Source organism: Salvelinus namaycush, chromosome 8, assembly GCF_016432855.1.
Source record: "Salvelinus namaycush isolate Seneca chromosome 8, SaNama_1.0, whole genome shotgun sequence".
Classification (NCBI taxonomy): Eukaryota; Metazoa; Chordata; class Actinopteri; order Salmoniformes; family Salmonidae; genus Salvelinus; species Salvelinus namaycush.
In genome coordinates, this window is record NC_052314.1 from 57,154,606 (window position 1) to 57,176,754 (window position 22,149).

General features: G+C 44.8%; 2 protein-coding genes across 2 annotated transcripts in view; both read right to left on the reverse strand.

The window, feature by feature from the left end:
• Positions 1-2,454, reverse strand: part of LOC120052885 (large neutral amino acids transporter small subunit 3-like) — a 34,938-nt gene extending 32,484 nt beyond the window's left edge. The window contains exon 1 of the mRNA XM_039000083.1: positions 2,301-2,454. The gene's annotated coding sequence lies outside the window, so the exon portion shown is untranslated. The remainder of the gene's footprint in view (positions 1-2,300) is intronic.
• A 624-nt stretch (positions 2,455-3,078) lies between these two features.
• On the reverse strand, positions 3,079-22,016 carry LOC120052887 (sarcoplasmic/endoplasmic reticulum calcium ATPase 2-like). Its single transcript, XM_039000084.1, has 23 exons — positions 21,636-22,016; positions 20,743-20,862; positions 20,363-20,380; positions 20,197-20,279; positions 19,842-19,946; positions 19,569-19,707; positions 14,532-14,698; positions 13,567-13,722; positions 13,296-13,437; positions 12,654-12,820; positions 12,398-12,486; positions 11,500-11,602; positions 10,923-11,054; positions 10,670-10,795; positions 10,251-10,472; positions 9,950-10,061; positions 9,232-9,473; positions 8,761-8,981; positions 8,138-8,340; positions 7,803-7,888; positions 7,575-7,708; positions 7,023-7,140; positions 3,079-5,753 (listed from the first exon to the last, which is right to left on the reverse strand). Exons 2-23 carry the CDS (start codon positions 20,858-20,860, stop codon positions 5,445-5,447), a joined length of 3,192 nt encoding a protein of 1,063 aa, XP_038856012.1. The 5' UTR covers positions 20,861-20,862; positions 21,636-22,016; the 3' UTR covers positions 3,079-5,444.
• Positions 22,017-22,149: the final 133 nt, after the last annotated feature.

Here is a 22,149-nt window from a genome sequence, read left to right on the forward strand (position 1 = left end):
GTGTCCAAGACAAAAGAGATGATTGTGGACTACAGGAAAAAGAGGACCGAGCATGCCCTCATTCTCATCGGCGGGGCTGCAGTGGAGCAGGTTGAGAGCTTCAAGTTCCTTGGTGTCCACATCACCAACAAACTAACATGGTCCAAGCACACCAAGACAGTCGTTAAGTGGGCACGACAAAACCTATTCCCCCTCAGGGGATTGAAAAGATTTGGCATGGGTCCTCAGATCCTCAAAAGTGCTACAGCTGCACCATCGAGAGTATCCTGACTGGTTGCATCACTGCCTGGTATGGCAACTGCTTGGCCTCTGACCGCAAGGCACTACTAAGGGTAGTGCGAACGGCCCAGTACATCACTGGAGCCAAGCTTCCTGCCATCCAGGACCTCTATACCAGGCGGTGTCAGAGGAAGGCCCTAAAAATTGTCAAAGACTCCAGCCACCCTATTCATAGACTGTTCTCTCTGCTACCACACGACAAGCGGTACCGGAGTGCCAAGTCTAGGTCCAAGAGGCTTCTAAACAGCTTCTACCCCTAAGCCATAATACTCCTGAACATCTAGTCAAATGGCTACCCAGACTATTCACATTGCCCCCCTCCCCTCACCACTGCCACGCTCTGTTGTCATTTGTGCATAGTCACTTCAATTATCTCTACCTACACGTACATACTACCTCAACTAACTGGTGCACCCGCACATTGTACATATTGTTATTTTTTACTGCTCCTCTTTAATTACTTATTACTTTTATGTCTCAACAGGGCTACACCTGTTGTATTCGGCGCATGTGACTAATACAATTTGATTTGATTTGCAATTCTTAAGCCAATATTCTATAAGAAGTGCTGGAACTCAAGAAAATGTGAGGAGCCTGTACATAGTACCGGTGTGTACTGGCCAGATTCAGGCACTGATCATAAGTCATTTTTTGTTTAGTGTGCTGGTAGAACCAAAGGAAAAAAGGGGGAAATAGTTTGTCAAAGAAGTATCTTTCTCTTTCACAGGAAGATGGCACCGACAGAAATGGCAGCTCTGCTTCTAGCTCCTACACAACTTCAGTATTTTTGTTGGCTGTGTGTCCTCCACCCAGTACCCTGCCCTAAACTTAGTCACTAACTGGCTACCACCCAGTTACTCAACCCTGCATCTTAGAGACTGCTGATCTATGTACATAGACATGGAATCATTGGTCACTTTAATAATGGAACACTGGTCACTTTAGTTATGGTTACATACTGTATTCTAATCAATGCCATCCTATTCACCTATTGCTGTATATATACTATTCTAGATATGTACAGTATGTGGATAGAATATTTAGTATGTCTATACATATATATATATATTCCTAATATTTATATATTTCTGAATTCCATTCTTTTACTTTTAGATCTGTGTGTTTTGTTGTGAATTGTTAGATATTACTGCACTGCTGAAGCTAGGAACACAAGCATTTCACTACACCTGCATTTTATTCAACCAATAAAATTGGATTTGATTTACAAGAGAGTTGGAAAGCATCATTCTAAGAAATTCAGCAACTTTTGGAGGACAGTGGAAGTCAAAATGTAATCATAAACAAGCACTTTTATCAACTTCCACTACCCTCCAAGAGTTGCTGATTTTCCTATTCCTGATTTAGGCACAGTACATACACTGAGTAAACACACAATATATAAAACCAGGGGTGGTAAAAACCGCCCCACCTCTCTCTCGATCTCTCTCTGTCTGTCACTCTCCCTCTCTTTCAGCTATTTCCACTCGTGCGGCCTGTCCGTGGGTGGTGGACGCGCGTGACCCCTCCTCGTGCTCCCCTGTGTGCGCACTGACAGCTGCGTCCAGGTGTCACCGGTGGTGCCACCTTTTACGTGCACAGCGCATAGATTACGCATGGATTGCCCAGTGGTGTTTCTAAGTATACAAAGTTGATTATAAACAAACTACTGGTCACCCTCCATTATACCATTTTTTTATGGCCAAACGACACCTAAAACGTGGGAAGGGCATTTTTTTATGTATATAATTAGCGCCAAACACAATAGTGTCAACATATTAACTTTAACATTGTGCTTTAACTTTAACATATAAAATCATCCGTGTCACTCGGTCTACAAAAAAGTAATGCACATTAATAGGATAACAAATGAAAGATTATGAAAAATAAAAAAGAATGGGGGGAAAAAAAACTAATATACAAGAGAAGTATTGTGCCATGTGCGTAAAGTCAAATTCCTCTTACCACACAAAAGATCAGCAACATATCTGAACATGCACAACAAAAAAATTGAAATTACTTACTTCAGACGCTAATCCCTGAAATAATTTATATCTATGGTAAATGGTTTATTTCCCTTCTTTAGTGAAAAAAAGCGGGATTTAAACTGTTTGTCTGCTGCGAACACGTTAGTCAATTACTGTGGGTCTTGTGAAACTTCACTACATTCAGTTAGTTCGTCACAACTTCTTTACATTTGTATGGCTTTAAACCCCTCCTCTCTCCCTCCTAAAGTCTATATAAATGGACCCCCACCCACACACACCACACACGCACGAGTTTCCATTTACGTATAAACGCTGCACGCTCAGTTGTCAGTGGCACTTTACAGCTGTCAAATAGAAACCTTGTTCCACTGCGCCACCTTGCGGCGAATATTTAAATACAAATACACAAACAGCATAATACGGAGACGAATTTTTCTTGATCAGGGCCCAGGCTATAACCAGGAACCAGAGTTGTTCCTGGTGAGATTAGCTGACATCAGGGCTTCCCAAACGCGGTACTGCCCCGCACCTCCCCTGGGTGCACGTTTTGGTTTTTGCCCCATCACTACACAGCTGATTCTCATCAAGCATTGATTATTTGAATCAGCTGTGTAGTGCTAGGGAAAAAAAACAAAAGGTGCATGCAGGGGAGGGGAGCCCAGGACCGGGTTTGGGAAACCCTGGCCTACATGGTGAGGGGCCATATTGAGACACACCATGGCTTTACAATGTGAAGAATACACTAACCAGAGCAATAGATTTAAATACATGGCTCTGATCCCATCTGTCAAATTAGAAACAACAGAAACATACATTTAAATTAACCATTTTATTGTTGTTTTCATCCCATAAAGCATTTCCCATCTTCCATAAATGAAATAACAGTAGTGTGACAGACAGCAAATGGTACGATTTACAATAAACTAAATACATTCCCACCTTAATTTAGCCTCAAAAAAGATATTTTTAGTTTTTCAAATAACTCCACTGAATGTTCATTTCTTTGAAGTCGTTAAATTTTGTATAATTATTTTGCTTACTGATTTCAGATGAAGACAGAGAGCACTCTGTCAGAGCGCCAGTAGAGAAACGGAGAGATGGAAAGAAAAGACCGCTCAGCATCTCTCCCTCATCCCTCTTTCTTTTGTAAAGCCACCCTGTCAGACGGCCCCTCTGCTCCTCCCCAATCCCCCCATTTCCACTCCTCTAACTCTTACATCTATTAATGATTTTAATAACTCCAAACTTTCCCCCCCACCCTTTACTACATTCAGAAAATAAAATGGCACCCCCTAATTCTTTACAGGCACAGTAGGGGTACTACAGACACCACAAGGACAATTAAATCAGAATTACCGTAATAGTTATATCAATCATAATAATAACAAAAAACAATGTTGCATGTCAGGGGGGAGGGTTAGAAAGTTAGCAAATTTGGTCTGTTGTAAATAAAAGACAAATAATTAGTGTTCCCAACCCTAACAAACCCACTACTACAGAGGAAGTGGTATCCACATGAGCAGACTACACAACTTTGTACCTTTAGTTCATGGTGTGATGTCACAGTGGCTGTTAGACCATCAAAACACACAGCCAACTAGTAGAACGGTAGAGTAGCCTAGCTAAAATATGATGCAATTTCTCAGCCTGACAACAATGAGTCGTCACGATTACACAATTCAATGTCAGAGATGCTGGAGCCCTCCGGAGAGGCAAGTCTACTGCTTCTAGGCCTACGTGAGGATTGTGACGTCGTAACTTTAAGGATGCAGGTCCAAGCTGAAATCATGTGTAGGACATCAGAACGAATCTGGTCACGCAAAAAGATGCCAAGCCTGCACCTAACCTGGACAGTTCTAGTATAGACCAACAGTCAGTGTGTTTGAGAAGGATGAGTTTGAGCAAGGCACAGCGCAGAATCGCTAATCTTGATCACATAATGAGTAGTTATTTAGAAAGCAAGGTGATTTGGAGATCAGTGATTCTGAGCAGTCCAACTGCAGTGCACCAGTAGTCCATCTCAAACATGCATGATGATAAGGAGACAAAGGGTATGATGTCATAAAGAGTAGCCAACCTTTATCAGAACCATACATGGAGGCAACATCCATTCTGCAGCAAAGAAGTTAGGCATAGAAAAATATCCAACAGAAAGAAAAGAAAACACATAATTCAGTGTCGTGATGTATTAATAAATATGAATAATGCAGTGAAAACTAACGTAAAATCTTTAACTTTTCAAAATTCAGCTCTGCCAGCCCATAACCCTAAGAATTACACATTAAAGAAGAAATATTCTGCTGTCCTCTTCCCTAGACAGTTTGATGACATCCAAATTAAATCAAATATTAATTGATTGATTTCTGAAGCTGGCTGGAGTGTCGGTGTGGCCAGTCTGACTGATGCTGAAAGATCTCTCCCTTTTCATCCAGTCATCCCTCCATTCCCTAGACTGGACTGAAGAAGCTTCTTTCTCCCTCACTTTCTCTCTTACCTTCCAACCGGTCACCTTACAGGTAGGGAAACTGGAACAAAATGTATAAAGTACTCTGTTATAAATCATCTATAGACAGTATTTTCCCTTTCAAATGGAATACATACCCAGGAGAGTTCAAGACACAAGCAACAGCCATAGTCAACCAAATCCGCTAACCAGCTTTCAGGGGAGAAGATAAATTGGAGAAGAAAATAAATACTAATTCTGAGCGGTCAGAAAGCTTGTTTGAATCAACTACAAAGTTGCGTTTCTTTTCTGGTTTGTCTCACTTTGTAAAAAATGATGTTGTCAAGGGGCTACGTGAACCTAAACGTGCATTATTTCTGCACAAGAGGAGTGGTATTTTCAAGACTTATTCAGGTAACTTGCTAAACCAGGCTTGATTGAATAGGACCTTGAGTTTTGGAAAATCCCTCACTTACGGTCAGGGCCCATATTCAAAAAGTCAGAGTGCCGAGCTAGGATGGATCAGTGCTCTCCTCTTCACTATCCCTCTCTTTCTCTCACCGTCTCAGATTGTTCACCTTTCATGCCTCCATCCCTGGCTTTATCCCACTAAAAAACAAAATGTTATTTTTCTTTCCCTGCACTCCATCTTCACCTCAACTTGCTCCCCTATTTATGTTATAGTTCCTTCGCTTTCATTCATAACCCAACCCCCTCCCTCCCCCTTCCCCCCCCCTTCACTCATAGAACATGTTAGTAATATCAGAGTCCAGGCTGTAGATCCAGATCAATAGGGGGAACGACATTAAAACGAACGACCAGGACACGCCCTTGAACACCCTGCTCACAGCGGCAGTCATGCCCCCTGACCCTTGACCCCTCCGCCGGCGCTCCCGCTCCTCCTCCTGGCGCTCCACGTCGGTACCCGGCTCGATCCAGTTCCGGGCCAGGAACTTGAGGGCCTCGTCCATGAAGATGACTGGAAGCGACATCTTGAGGACCACAACCCACTGTGGCCACGACAGGGGGCGGATCTGGAACACCACCTGGATGGGAGAGAAGGGGAGGGGGGTGGTTAGACAATGAGATAGAGAGCACAATATAATGTAACACACACACAATTCCCTGTGCAGCAGTGGTAATTTTGCCACTTTTTTAGATTTAGTCTAGGTCCCATTTTTTACATTTGAATAATGATTTAGTTTAGTTTGTCAAAATAATGAAAACGGGCCATTTTAGTCAACTAAATGCCCTTTCATTTTAGTCACATCACATTTGTATCGCCACAACCTATAGTAAACATAAATCACTTACTTCCATGTGCACAAACATGCATAGCCTTGTCTTACCAACATATTGTTCTGCATCAGATCCTATTCTTCCAAAAATAAGAATCGATTCCCAAGTCCCTTGTGCTCGAGTTCGATTCACGAGTCCCTATGGCTGAAGTCGAGTCAGCTATATCTGACTGGGTAGCACTACTAGGGCTGGGCTACCCAACTAGTTTTAGAACGGCCCGCGATATGCTTTATGAATGTAAAACGCGGCCTGCCTATGCATGACGGAAAGAAAAAATATATATTATGGGTCATGTCTTTTGAACGGTAGCATAAGGGATAGAAAATCAAGCCATTCTCTGTGGAAAAGAGGGAGGCTTGGCTACGTTGGTTGCAGAACCTATATATTAAATTCAGTGGGAAAAGTGGGAATGTTGAGCGAGACTACAAAAAACATACTTTTCTATAGCCTACTCAAGGAAGTGAAAAACATAGCTAGGCTGTTTAAAGTCAATGCTGTTATTGTTTTTAATTTCGTAAAAGGAGCTTGTGTTTCTTAACCAGGCAAAGGGTAACTAACTAGAAGGCTAGTGGTGACTGGTTAGCTACGAGGAAGCAAGAGTCGTCAGCGCGATGTGTATAATCGGAGGGGGAGCAGAGCCCGTCTGCCCACACTCATCGCTTGCTCCCCCGCAGCTCACCAGCTGATGTAGGCTGTGTGAGGCATCGTTCCCACTACTGAACAGAACTCCGCTGCGCATCTGTGCTGCTAATATTACTTGTGCACATCACTGAAAAGCTCTCAATCTCTCCCAAAATTATTGTCCAGTCCATTTAGTAGTCAGATTTTAGTCACTGCGATAATTTCTCTCGTTTTAGTCAACTGAAATGAAAAATCATTTTCATTTAGTTTGTTTTTTTCTGAGTCTATTTAGGCAGTTATAGTCTCGTCAATTGCCACTGAAAAATAGGTGTTTGACTAATATTTTATTGTTGTTGACAAAATTATGCCAGATGCGCTCACACACACATACTTACAGGCAGGGGGTCAACGTAGAGGATGAGGAAGTGGAGCGCCATGGAGAGACAGATAGCTCCCACCAGCCAGGGGTTGGACCAAGGAGGCATCTTCAGCAGGGACTGGTTTTCTGACAGACTGAGGACGAGGACACACACAGCAGAGCTCAGAAATGGACCAGAACAAGCTCAAAAGATGATAATAAAATATTGATACTAAACACAACAGAACTCTGGAATATCAACACAAAGTCAGTAAAATATCCATACTTCTACTAAATAATCTCTAATATAAATCTGTACTCTACTGAAAAATCATGCATATCATGATCATAAAGAAAGTGTTTAATATGACTTATAAACATCTATGTCTGATGATTGAAAAGAGCAACAGGTGGACAACACATGCCATAGAACTGAACGAAATGTACAGTCGAATGTACTGTGACTAACAAATAGAAATGTTATCGTACGAGAACTAAACCCGTTCTGTGTCGCGTCATAGATAGTGATCTCTATGACTGACGCCAAGTCCCGCACGGGATTGTGGGAGTTGTAGTTTGAGTAGTGTACCTGTTGAGGGCGTTGCACATCTCTATGGTAACGAGCACGGACAGGGCCATGGTCATGGGGTAGGGCGACTCGAACACTGAGCACTGCACCCCCGCAAACTCTCCGTGACCTTCACCGCACTGGAGATAGTGGGACTGAGAGGAGAGAGAAAGAGCGAGATGGGGAGGGAGTGAGAGGTTAGACACAGTAAAGTAAGAGAAGTGAGAGAAGAGAGGGATGTGTTCTTACCAGTTGGTAGAAGGAGAGTTTGGGTCCATCGTGTGCTGCCATGAACCACCAGGCTGCAGCTCCTACTGTAGCTGCTCCGACGTAGCCTGAGAGAAAGGTCAAAGGTTAGATGTGTATATTCTCGAATCCCAGCTGATATTGTGATGTAAATCAATCATCCACAAATGTTATTTGTATAGAGCTTTTTACAAATACATTTGTCACAAAGTGCTTATGAGGCTACATCTGCAAAGTATACAAGTTCAAAATACAATAAACCTGTCTGTTCATAATCTATAACCTCACGATGCGGTATCTGCCATAGATATAGAAACAGATAAACCAGATATACTCACATCCGACAATGAGGTATCTGCAGAAGAGCCATCTGGAGATGAGAGGCTCCTTGGGGGAGCGTGGGGGGCGGGACATGATGTCCAGGTCAGGGGGATTGAAGCCCAGGGCGGTGGCCGGGAAGCCGTCTGTCACCAGGTTGACCCACAGCAACTGGACCGGGATCAGGGCCTCGGGCATGCCCAGAGCAGCCGTCATGAAAATACTGGAGGGGAGAGAAGGAGGGGGAGAGGGGTTGGGATGGTGAGAGAGTGAGGGAGGGATACAACATAATAATTCAGAAATCCACTCTCACTGTCCCAGACTACTGTTATCCTTCAAGTTAATCCCTTCAGCCATCTCTCCTTTTTAAATTGTCCTTCTCTCTATTGTCACCTGACCTAAAGCGTACTCCTCTTCTAAATGTGCACCTCCGTTCTGTTATCCTTCCCCTTTATTTAAAACAGTAACCCACCACGCTCTCTTCCTCCCCCATTTCCATCCTCCAACCCATCCCTCCAGTACCACTCCATTCCCCTCTCCCTCCCTCCCCCTCTCCTATGAAGTATCCTTTAAACTGTTTCATTTTGTTATAGATGGCTCTCCCCTTCCTCTCCTCCAATCCCTCTCGTCCCCCTATCCTCACCAGACAACCTCTCCTATGTTGGAAGATATGAGGTATCGTATGAACTGCTTCATGTTGTTGTAGATGGCTCTGCCCTCTTCTACAGCCGCTACGATGGTAGAGAAGTTATCATCAGCTAAGATCATCTCTGAGGCGGACTTGGCCACAGCCGTGCCTGAACCCATGGCGATCCCGATCTCTGCCTTCTTCAGGGCTGGCGCATCATTCACTCCATCACCAGTCTGGGGGAGAGAGGGATGAAGGGATGGGAGCGAGCAAGAACAGGCAGTGAGTCAAAACAGGGAAGAAACGCATGAAAGGCCCCACACAATGCAAACATGCCTTCCCAATGCAGAGGAAGAATGTTACCGGTGACAACAGGTCCGTCGCTCAATTGAACAGTACTTTTTTATTTTTTAAGGGTCACGGAGTAGAGCTCTAGACAGGGACACTGCTGCCAACAGAGAGAGATACACACTCACACCACCTCACCATGGCTGTGATGTCATCGAGGCTCTGTAGGTACTCCACGATGCGGCTCTTGTGTGTGGGTTCCACACGGGCGAAGCAGCGTCCGGTACGACAGGCCTGCCTCTGGAGGTGGGGGGGCAGCTCGTCAAACTCCCTCCCCGTCAGGCCCCCTGAGAACGGGTCATCCCTGCCCGCCTCCTCCTCCTCCTCCGTGATGATGCCCACACGACGACAGATGGACATGGCCGTGCCCTTGTTGTCACCTGGGGGGGGGGGGCGTGAAGTAAGAGGTTAGATGGAGAGATGACACCCAGCAGGCAAAACGGTTTGAAATCACGTTATTAGGGCCGGGCCGACACCAGTATCAGGATACTCGTTAGTATCGTGGCAAGTAAACAAAACACAAAGTGGATTTAACTTCTTGAGGAAAAAAAGCTCTAATGTCACATTTATTTAATTTTCCAAGCTAAAGCACACAATATTTGAAATACAGCAGTTTTTTAAAGGACAAAAGAGTTGTCTGCATCGTGTTTTCATTTTTGCCATTGAAAAAAAAATTGCGATACTGGCATCGTCCAAGCCTTTCACATTATAATATAATTTTAAAGGTAGATGAGTGTGAGGCTAGAAATTCTGTTCAGTTAACTTTGTTGAATCCCCTTGGATAATGTGTCTTGGGTCTCCAACGAGCATGTATCACAACAACAAACAGAGGGAGTGAGGGCAAGGCGTGTCTTACCTGTGATCATGATGACGCGGATGCCAGCCTGCCTACACATGCGGACCGCACCAAGTACTTCTTTCCTGGGGGGGTCCAGCATCCCCACGCAGCCCACGAAGGTCAGGTCCGACTGGGGGAGCATTGTTGTTTATTTAACACTAATCAAATAAAACTGTATTTGAAGTGCCTTTAAAAATCGCAACACTTTACAGTCAAAAAGCTATAAAATAAGAGATAAATAGGCAACCAAAAAGCAATACCAGAGATTAATAAAAGTGCATAATAACACAAAGGATACATAAAATGAGTTAACAATCACCTCGTAGTCAGCGAAGGTGGCCGAGTTCTCCAGGTTGAGAGAGCGTATCTCGGGGGGCGAGTCCCGGGTCGCCATGGCGAGGCATCGGAGGGTGTCCCGCCCCGTGGCCCACTCCCTGACGGTCCCCTGGAGCTGCTCCCGCCCCGCGGGCGTCATGGGCACCCGCGCGCCCCCGTTCACCCGGATCCAACGGCAGCGCTCCAGCACGCTCTCCGGAGCTCCCTGGGAGAGAGAAAACAAGTCGGTACAAAGTGAGGAGAGGGTGGACAGAGAGTAAGAGAAAGAGCTCAGAAGAAAGAAGCACGTAAGGAATAGAAACGACAAGAAAGAGCAGAGAGAGAAAGGGGGGGGACAGAGAAGTGGACAGAGAAGTGGATAAGTAGGAGTGAGAGACAGAGACAGAGAGAGACACAGCTGACCTTGACAAACATCTTGGCCCCGGAGGCAGAGCGGCTGAGTTTGTTGGGAGAACAGAACACTGACATGGACTTCCTGTCACGGGAGAACTCCAACGTCAACTCCTTCCTCATCAACTGTTTTATCACCTGATGGAGAGAAGGATAGAGGGAGAGAGGAGATGTATCATTCAATCACTCTGCCAGGAAGTAAATTAGGTCAGCACGTCTCAATGGTACACACACACGTTTTTTTTTTTATATTAGACACACACACCGAGCAGCAGGCAGTAGCTCTCTCGACGGCGGACAGTCCTCTGAGGTCTGTGTCGAACACGTTCATCTTCTCCACCAGACAGCACAGGGCCGTCTCCGTGGCCTCGCCTACCTTCTCATACACACCCTTAGACTGGGACACACACCCACAGGTTAAGGGTCAACAACAATTACATTATTTGAATGTATTATTTCAAACAGATGCTACTGGACTGGAACAAAAGTAGCTCTCCAGGACCAGAATTAAGAAGTGTCTGTCCATGGAGTGGTGTGGTGTGTCGTGCAGTGCTTATGGTTGGTGCGGCAGATAGCCTAGTGGTTAGAGCGTTGGGCCAGTAACCGAAAGGTTGCTGGATCGAATCCCTGAGCTGACAAGTTAAAAATCTGTCAATCTGCCCCTGAACAAGGCAGTTAACCGGTAGACCGTCATTGTAAATAAGAATTTGTTCTTAACTGACTTGCCTAGTTAAATAAAAGGTTACAATTAAGTGTGTTATCGTGTGTAGTGCAGTGGCTACAGTAAGATCCATTTAAATTGGTGTGTTATGGTGTGCAAAGCAGGCTGGAGCTGTTCTCACCTCGTTGTAGTCCAGAGAGGAGTCGTTACACAGAGCACAGATAGAGGCCATCTCCACCAGGCCCTCATACTGACTACACTTCACCACCGTCTCATCCTTATACCTGGGGGAGAGAGAGAAGGACAAGAGAAATAAATAGAGGGAGAAAATTAGGGAAGAGACAGAAGGGTGGATATGGAAGATAGGGTAAGAGAGAAAGGGAAATAAGTAAGGGATCGTGGAAAGCCAGAAGAGGGGGAGAACGAGACCAGAGAAAGAAAGTTGCGGAGGAAGGGAACCAAATATTAAACCGATAACATTTCGCAGCATCTTAAAGGTCCAGTGCAGTCAGAAACGTGATTTGTCTGTGTTATATATACAAATATATATAACCACACTGAGGTTGGATTTTTTTTTTTTTACTGTGAATTTATGAAAAATGATCATGTCCGTTTGACAAGACTGCCTGAAATGTCAGCCTGTTTTGGTGGGATGGAGTTTTGGTGACGTCACCAGGCAGTAAATTAGTTAATACACCAATAAGAAAGAGTTCCAAACCCCTCTGCCAATAACAGCTAGTTTTCATTTTCCCCCTCAGACAGTCATAGCAAAATTGGGGATGAGTGATTCGTCATGACATCTAGTGCTTTCAAGACAACTGGGAACTGCCCAAAAAACGAGGTCAAATCATGATGTCCCTGATCTTCAGGTCGGAATGTTGGAGCTCTAGAAAGATGCCCGAGTTTGACATGGAATTTCATTTCGGACGACCATTCAAAGCTATTTTTCCCAGTCGGAGCTTGTTTTGTTCCTGAGTTCCCAGTTTTCTTGAACAGACTGAAGTCGGATATTTCCAAGTTCCCAGTTGTTTTGAACGTGGCAATCATCAGTTTAAGGGTTAAAGGTTAAAGGCACTCACACTTCCCCTTCCGGGGCGTAAGTAGATCCGGTCACCGAAAACTCACTCAGGGCGCATCGCTCCCCTGACACACTGTCCACAACAAATATCTACACACACACACACACACACACACACACACACAGGGTTAGAAAATACACTCAATGTCACAATCAGTAAGGTTAGGTCAGCATCAGGCTGAGTCTTTCAATCAACATGCCAAACCATTCCACTTTCAGGTCAGCTCCTATCTCCATTTTCCCCCTCCCTCTCTCACCCGGTGGACAGACATCTGGTTGGTGGTGAGGGTGCCAGTCTTATCGGAGCAGATGACGGAGGTGCAGCCCAAGGTCTCCACAGAGGGCAGACTGCGAACGATGGCGTTCTTCCGGGCCATGCGTCTGGTCCCCAGAGCTAGGCAGGTGGTGATCACAGCGGGTAGGCCTGCAGGGGGGGGGGGGGGGGGGGGGCGCAAGATTGAATAGGGTGACGGGACGGTTAAATATATGGTTCAATAATGGTTCTTCCTAGTCATGTAACAAAAGTACACTGGCTGATCAATCTACTGTATTAATCGAGTTAGTCTACATGGACACAGAGAGGAGCTGTTTTATTTAACTAGGCAAGTCAGTTAAGAACAAATTCTTATTTACAATGACGGCCTACCGGGGAACAGTGGGGTAACTGCCTTGTTCAGGGGCAGAACGGCAGATTTTAACTTGTCAGCTCAGGGATTTGATCCAGCAACCTTTCGGTTACTGGCCCAACGCTCTAACCACTAGGCTACCTGCCGCCCCAAAAGATAATTAATTTTGGTTTCATATGGAATTTAGATTGCTCAAAATAGAATGGAATCATGCTCTACTTTGTGTGATACAGACAGAAGGAAATGAGAGAGGTGGTTGGTCCCACCACGTACCCTCAGGGATGGCAGCTACAGCCAGTGCCACAGCAATCTTGAAGTAGTAGACGGCCCCTCTGAGCCAGCTGCCACCGTGGACCGGGTCATTGAAATGGCCTACGTTGATACCCCACACTGCCACGCAGATCACTGTGATCACCTAGAGGGAGGGAGGGAGCCTGTTATCACAACACTGCCACTCACAATAAGGCTGACAGATGAAATAAAAAGAATGAGGGAAAGAAAGAGCAAGAGACGAGAAAAGGGAAGAGAAGGAAAGTCCTTGTACCTTGGACAGCTGTTCCCCAAACTGGTCCAGTTTCTGCTGCAGCGGTGTCCTCTCTGGGTCTGTAGCAGCCATCTCATCACGAATCTTCCCGATCTCAGTCTGCACCCCAGTAGCTACCACCACACCTATAGCCCTGCCCGCCGCAATGTTTGTGCCCTGGAAGAACAATGATACAAAGCCCTGTGTTGGTTGACAAAGCCCCGTGTTGGTACTCTCTACAACATGAGTTTGATCTGTAAAGCAGCATACATTGGCATTGTGCTCACAGCTCATTTCAGATCAAAGACACGGCAATAACATCAAAAAAGATTCAGGGGAAAATAATGTATGTATGTATTACCCACTCAGCACAAGACCAGAAAGACGTCTTTTCAACCAGAAATACATACTGTATTTCCAAAATTTTGTCAAAGACGTTTAAAACATAGGGCAGATATTAGAAATCATGAATTGTGTTTTTGACTATGTAGGTGGCGTGGGGATCAACGACATGCATCCCACACATACGGTATCTCTTAGTGATATACAGAACAGTCTCAGTTCCAGTATATGGTGTAGCTCTAGTACCAATACAGATGATCTCCGTTGGATTGCTCCACTATCAGTATATTAACCTGGAATAGTGGCCTCGTAGCTCGTTCACCTGACTCTTTAGAACTGTTAAGTAGATTATATCACACAGTATATTACGTGTGTGTGTGTGTGTGTGTGTGTGTCCTGTGCAAACAATGCGAGTGATGTTTTATTCAACAAACGGTTGAGTCACACCTTCGACACTCACATCAAAGCATTACAATGCATACACACACACAGTCGTGTGTTCTGGTTCCTCTCTCACACCATATCTCCCATTAGATCAATAAACCACACACACACACAAACAAACAAATGTGCTGGTCTATTTCTGAATCAGATAATGACCCCCTAAAATACACCCACCCACCCTCCACCACACACACACTTACAGAGAACAGCATGTTTTTCTTGTCCTGGTTGACGGCTCGCGGGTCAGGCACTGGGTCTGTGTGTTTGATCACAGACACTGACTCCCCCGTCAGGATGGACTGGTCCACTCGCAGCGTGGTGGAGCGGATGGAGGTCAGCCGGATGTCTGCTGGGACTTTATCACCCACTGGGGGAAAACGGGGCGGAGGTTATGGTGACGGTTTTTCAAGTCAAGTTCAAGTCTTACATAGCTGAGGATAAACATGACATGGCCAGAAGTATGTGGACACCTCTTCAAATTAGTGGATTCGGTCATTTCAGCTTCACCCATTGCTGACAGGTGTATAAAATCCAGCACACTGCCATGCAATCTCTATAGACAAACATTGGCAGTGGATTGACCCGTACCGAAGTGCTCAGTGACTTTCAAAATGGCACAGTCATAGGATGCCACCTTCCAACAAATCAGTTTGTCAAATTTCTGCTCTGCTAGAGCTGCCCCGGGCCACTGTAAATGCTGTTATTGTGAAGTGGAAACGTCTAGGAGCAAAAACGGCTCAGCCGCAAAGCGGTAGGCCACACAATCTCACAGAACGGAGCCTCCCGAGTGGCGCAGCGGTCTAAGGCACTGCATCGCTGTGCTTGAGGCGTCACTACAGCCCCGGGTTGGATCCCAGGCTGTGTCACAGCTGGCCGTGATCAGGAAACCCATGAGGCGGCGCACAATTGGCCCAGCGTCGTCCGGGTTAGGGGAGGTTTTGGCCAGCCGGGATATCCTTGTCCCATCACGCTCTAGCGACTCCTTGTGGCCGGCCAGGAGCCTGCAAGATGACTTCAGTCGCCAGATGTATGGTGTTTCCTCCGACACATTGGTGCGGCTGGTTTCCAGGTTAAACGAGCAGCGTGTCAAGAAGCAGTGCGGCTTGGCAGGGTCGTGTTTCGGAGAACGCATGGCTCTTGACCGTCGCCTCTCCTAAGTCCGTAGGAGAGTTGCAGCGATGGGACAAGACTAACTACCCAATTGGATATCACAAAATTAGAGAGAAAAAGGGGTAAAAGTTCCAAAAGATTATAAAAATAAAATCAACTCGGGTGGAGGCGGTTAGAGCAGCAAAAAGGGGGGGACCAACGCCATATTAATGCCAATGATTTTGGAATGAGATGTTCGACGAGCAGGTGTACACATACTTTTGGTCATGTCGTGTATTTGTTGTTGAAAAAAAATAAACATGGGTTTTAATAAAAATTCTACGAAAAACAAGCAAACTTATTAGAACGATTCACTGTCCTGTCCTGCGCGCGTGCAATGCAACTTCTGGAAAAGTGTGAATGCAATCTGTAAGATGGTTCCAATATGTATATTAAACATATGGACATTCTCCCTTTCTCTTTATATTGGACCGTTGTCCAGCTACTGTATTTAGACATAGCCTACTTAAAAACAAGTTGTTTTGCTTTGTTTAGAATTATTCAGTCTCTTTTTAGGCCTTATCAATAATGAATGTAATCTTGCTTATTGACAACATTTAGCATGTCCAAGCTCAGCCATAATGCAACTTACAGTAGACCTAGCCCCTATTTCAGTGTGAATTCTATGTACACTGCTCAAAAAAATAAAGGGAACACTTAAACAACACAATGTAACTCCAAGTCAATCACACTTCTGTGAAATCAAACTGTCCACTTAGGAAGCAACACTGATTGACAATAAATTGCACATGCTGTTGTGCAAATGGAATAGACAAAAGGTGGAAATTATATGCAATTAGCAAGACACCCCCAATAAAGGAGTGGTTCTGCAGGTGGTGACCACAAACCACTTCTCAGTTCCTATGCTTCCTGGCTGATGTTTTGGTCACTTTTGAATGCTGGCGGTGCTTTCACTCTAGTGGTAGCATGAGACGGAGTCTACAACCCACACAAGTGGCTCAGGTAGTGCAGCTCATCCAGGATGGCACATCAATGCGAGCTGTGGCAAAAAGGTTTGCTGTGTCTGTCAGCGTAGTGTCCAGAGCATGGAGGCGCTACCAGGAGACAGGCCAGTACATCAGGAGACGTGGAGGAGGCCGTAGGAGGGCAACAACCCAGCAGCAGGACCGCTACCTCCGCCTTTGTGCAAGGAGGTGCACTGCCAGCGCCCTGCAAAATGACCTCCAGCAGGCCACAAATGTGCATGTGTCTGCTCAAACGGTCAGAAACAGACTCCATGAGGGTGGTATGAGGGCCCGACGTCCACAGGTGGGGGTTGTGCTTACAGCCCAACACCGTGCAGGACGTTTGGCATTTGCCAGAGAACACCAAGATTGGCAAATTCGCCACTGGCGCCCTGTGCTCTTCACAGATGAAAGCAGGTTCACACTGAGCACATGAGCACATGTGACAGACGTGACAGAGTCTGGAGACGCTATGGAGAACGTTCTGCTGCCTGCAACATCCTCCAGCATGACCGGTTTGGCGATGGGTCAGTCATGGTGTGGGGTGGCATTTCTTTGTGGGGCCGCACAGCCCTCCATGTGCTCGCCAGAGGTAGCCTGACTGCCATTAGGTACCCAGATGAGATCCTCAGACCCCTTGTGAGACCATATGCTGACACATGCACATTTGTGGCCTGCTGGAGGTCATTTTGCAGGGCTCTGGCAGTGCACCTCCTTGCACAAAGGCGGAGGTAGCGGTCCTGCTGCTGGGTTGTTGCCATCCTACGGCCTCCTCCACGTCTCCTGATGTACTGGCCTGTCTCCTGGTAGCGCCTCCATGCTCTGGACACTACGCTGACAGACACAGCAAACCTTTTTGCCACAGCTCGCATTGATGTGCCATCCTGGATGAACTGCACTACCTGAGCCACTTGTGTGGGTTGTAGACTCCGTCTCATGCTACCACTAGAGTGAGAGCACCGCCAGCATTCAAAAGTGACCAAAACATCAGCCAGGAAGCATAGGAACTGAGAAGTGGTCTGTGGTCACCACCTGCAGAATCACTCCTTTTTTGGGGGTGTCTTGCTAATTGCCTATAATTTCCACCTTTTGTCTATTCCATTTGCACAACAGCATGTGAAATGTATTGTCAATCAGTGTTGCTTCCTAAGTGGACAGTTTGATTTCACAGAAGTGTGATTGACTTGGAGTTACATTGTGTTGTTTAAGTGTTCCCTTTATTTTTTTGAGCAGTGTATATCTTTTCACATTGAAGACATGCAATTACTTAGAACAATGTGGACTGCAAAGAGATTCAAGTTAACATACTGTATTTAGCAAAGACGGGACAGGTCTACATTTTGTTATTTTGTTTCTGTAAGCTGTTTAACAAACTATAACGGACTAACATTGGAATTGGAGTTGATTCCAAGGCAATACATAAAAGACCATAAATACACAACAATATATTTAGCCATCGAGCACGTTCTGATTGGCCAGTGAGGGGCCAAGCCTCAAAACACCCAAAATGTGTTTATTCATCAAAACCCAGCCCTTTCGCGCCCTTGCCAGCAACTGCGCTATAGTTGTGAAAATAGCTAGCGCTTAGATTGACCATTGTGTTAAGTTCGTTCAAATACAGCCCAAAATACCTTAGAACAGCGAAACTAAATCACATAGACTATCATCTTATTTCCACATAAAAGCTTTTTTTTATGAGCTGTCAATCAACCAAATGCATTGGTAAACATTTCAAACCCTGCAAGATCATTGGCTCAAAGGGATAGACAGGCATTGATGTGATGATGAGATAAACAAACAGTAGTTGTTTTTTTTACAATCCTCCATGGCGGCATCCCAAACAGCACCCTATTCCCTAACTCTGGTCAATATTAGCGCACTTTAAAAAGGGAATAGGGTGCCATTTGGGCTGGGCTGGGTTCGCGCCCAGGCTCTGTCGCAGCCGGCCGCAACCGGGAGGTCCGTGGGGCGACGCACAATTGGCATAGCGTCGTCCGGGTTAGGGAGGGTTTGGCCGGCAGGGATATCCTTGTCTCAGTATGTAAAAAATGTAATAAAAATGTATGCACTCTACTGTAAGTCGCTCTGGATAAGAGCGTCTGCTAAATGACTAAAATGTAAATGTAAATTTGGGACACATCCCCCAGTGTAAACTGTGATTGGTGTCACAAAGTTCCCATGCTCTTTAAGCCAAACATCGCCACACAAATAAAAAACACACTCAACCCCCATTTCCTCTGTTACTTCTTTGAAGCTCTAAGAATAGAAACGGATCGCCTTGAGGATTCGACAATTGGGGCGGTCTTAACCCTTCTAGCTGTGTTGTCGCTAAGTCACACAGAAATTTGAAACTGACCCGCAAACTGCCTTTTCAGTCAGAAATGTGTAAATAGTTTCTTGAGAAAATATTTGACCCCGTCTGGCGACATTCCCAGAGCTTAGCAAGATGCAGTGATATTGGTTATTGTAGGCCTCTTCGAATATCACATCAACTGGCAGCAACTTGATTAAAACTTAATTTCCCATAAAACCTTTCTTTGATTTCCATGATGCCGCGAGGGGGAAAAAACCAAACCCATACAGATTCAAATATTTCCAAGGCTAACTAAACATCTTATTTTTGGAAGTTTAAACAACTAACTCAGTCAATAATACAACACTTTGTGTATGGGATTTGCTAAATGGGATTTGTTAATTGGGATTTGTAGTTTGTTTCCCCCTACATGCCTGCCACCTTCGCTGTGTCTCCACTCCCCAGGTACAATGTATAGAACACAAGGGACCTTTGAGGAGTTACAGAATTTGTAGTTTTTTCCCTTACCTGCTATAGTACCTCAATAACATGTGTTTTTTTGGAGTTGCTGTTCTTCTTTCCATTATTGGAGGACTTCTAATATAAAGAACACTTGGCCCACACTAGAGGATGGTGGGATTTTTCTGCCTAACTGTTATAGTACTTCAACAATGTTATCAGTTATAGTGTAGAACACTGTGGTCCCTAGAGGACTCTGGGATTTGTAGTTGTCTGCCTACCTGCTATAGTACCTCAACAATGTTACCAGTCATAGTGTAGAACACTGTGGTCCCTCGATGGACTCTGTGATTTGTAGTTGTTCTGCCTACCTGCCACCTCCACTATGTCCCCAGGTACGAGGTCCTTAGCCCGGACCCTCTGGACACTCTTCCTGTCCTGTCGGTATACCTTCCCCATCTCAGGCTCATACTCCTTCAGCGCCTCAATCGCATTCTCAGCATTACGCTCCTGGAAAAACACACGTGAATGAACACACATCGTCGCACACATTAATGAACTTGTTTGTACATGAACACACACACACTTAGGAAGGAACACACACACACACTAATGCAACATGTCAAAACACTGTGTGACTTTACCTGCCACACCCCAACGATAGCGTTGGCGATGAGGATGAGGAGGATGACGAAGGGTTCCACAAAGGCTGTGATGGTCCCCTCCCCTTCCTCGAACCAGGCAAGAGTCTGTCAGAAAAGAGAGAGGTTAAAGAGGAACTTGTTTTCAAGAGCCAAGAGAGTATGTGACAGGGATGGTAATATTGTGAGGATATAAAGAGTGAATAGGAATGCTCAGAGCAAAATATAGAAATAGCTATAAATATGTCTGAATGGCTTTGGGTAGGCTGAGACTTAGCCATTTATTGTAAAGTTACAGAATTTACAATAGTGTTTGTTTAGGTTGTCTTTCTGTGTGTGTTAGTGTGTGTGTCCTTACGAAGGAGATGCAGGCAGCCAGCAGAAGAATCCGAACCAACAGATCCTCAAACTGTTCCAGGATCAGTTCCCATAGCGACTTCCCTGGAAACACAGATATGGAAAGAATGTAAATGCAGGGGAGAGAGAAAGAGAGAGCGAACAGAGAGAGATAATGAACATCTTACCTTCTTCTGCCGGTAACTCTGCATCATGGAGTTCAGAAATTGAGAGAGAGAGAGCGAGAGAGAGTTATAAACATGGTAATAACATTGCTATTATCAGACATCACTGTCAATATCATCATCACATTACTAATCATAGGCCTAACTTGGGTGTCATTACTTTATAATAATCATTGAAACAATTTAATACTTGAGAGTAAGAGTCTGGCGTTTTTTTTATTTAAGTGTGAAATAGGAGTCAAGGGTTAGGTTTGCGTCCCAAATGGCACCTATTCCCTACATAGTTCACTATTTTTGACCAGAGTCCAAGAGGCCCTGGTCAAAAGTAGTGCACTACATAGGCAACAGTGTCATTTAGGTCACGCACTAGGACTGTGACATACCGTTTGGGCCCCATCTCTCCTTGCTTTTCCTCAGCTGTTCGCAGCCCAGGCCTGTCGACTCATTCACACAGAAATACCCCAACACCTCCTCGACTGTCTTAGTATGGGCATTGTCCATCCCTGAAAGAGAACGTGATGGTGTAAGGGAGGGGCAGGAATGGAGAGAGGGGGGAGAGGGAGAGATGATATTGGGGAGAAAAAGTGAAGGGGGATACACAACATCAGTAGGCTTACATAATTTTATTTTCACTAGTTAAGTTAAAATGTTAAGAAAAAATAATAGCGTACTCTCCATTCAATTCATACTCTCACTGCACTGAATGAAACATTCCCACAATATGTGGACCGACTTGATTCTGTAACTACGATAATGTTGAGTCTGAGACCGAAATAACGCCTGGGGACATTACAAAAGGAGCCTAGAGAATCAGGTGAGCAATTGCACCTGTTGCATGTAAATTACGTTGATTTACAGCACCTGTTCGCTAGGGGATTCAACAAGACATGATGCAATAAACTTAGCAACCACATAATGTACTATAAACGTGAATCCTCCGTTTCATTGTGCTAAATGCATTTATCGATGGTTCGAAGATACAATGTCAGAATGTTCTTGAAAGAATCATCTTCGCAGCATCCAACGCAGGTCAACTACTCACATTATTTTACAAATAAAATAAAAGCAAAGTTTGTTGATATACAAAGACAAAGTCTCGTTGACGAGCTTTTAAATATCTGCATTGAAGGTAAATGTTCCCTTCTAGGCCGATCCGCTGCGACGCCTTCAATACGCTAACATTTGCTAACTAGCTAAATGGCACTCAGAAACGGTAACTAGCTAATAATCCTGTTTGTACAGGACGTTTGCGCTCTAATAATGAAGGGAGACTTACCAGTACAATAAATATCCCGGTATTCCGTTGACTAACAACTAATTCCGAAACGTTATGTACATAACACAATATCAAAACAAATAGGATTAGAAAACTACAAAAAGAAAACGTTAATTCCTACGACGAATTGAGAAATCGATCTATATTAACTGCTCGGCTATTTCTCTCCCACTGGATCACTAGCTAGCTAACGTTACGTCCTGAAAAATTATAAGGAAGGCATTGTCATAGAATAACAGTAATTTTTCTTCAAGTACAACTAAGGCTTGTTGGAGGCGTATTCCTCTACTTTTATATTTGATTACAGCACCGATGTCGTGCGCTTTAATCCACCCGCTATGTCTTAGCTATCTAAATAGCCGTCGCTTTATTTAATGCAAGGCCACAGAATTATACAGTAGTGCTTCAGTCGCAGAAATCGTAGGAGCCGAAGTTAGGCCAATTAGAGACCTGGGATTTAGACTGAAATGGCTGTACAGCGAATCACATTGCAGCAACTTCTATAAACCCGCCT

What these genes read in the sequence shown, in the direction of transcription:
- LOC120052887 (XM_039000084.1), bottom strand. Translation starts at nt 20,860, where the DNA reads ATGGACAATGCCCATACTAAGACAGTCGAGGAGGTGTTGGGGTATTTC. An exon ending in CTATCGTTGGGGTGTGGCAG is followed by an intron (nt 19,708 to 19,841) that starts GTAAAGTCACAC and finishes GTGTTTTTCCAG; the next exon opens with GAGCGTAATGCTGAGAATGC. An exon ending in CCTCTCTGGACTACAACGAG is followed by an intron (nt 11,055 to 11,499) that starts GTGAGAACAGCT and finishes TGTGTGTCCCAG; the next exon opens with TCTAAGGGTGTGTATGAGAA.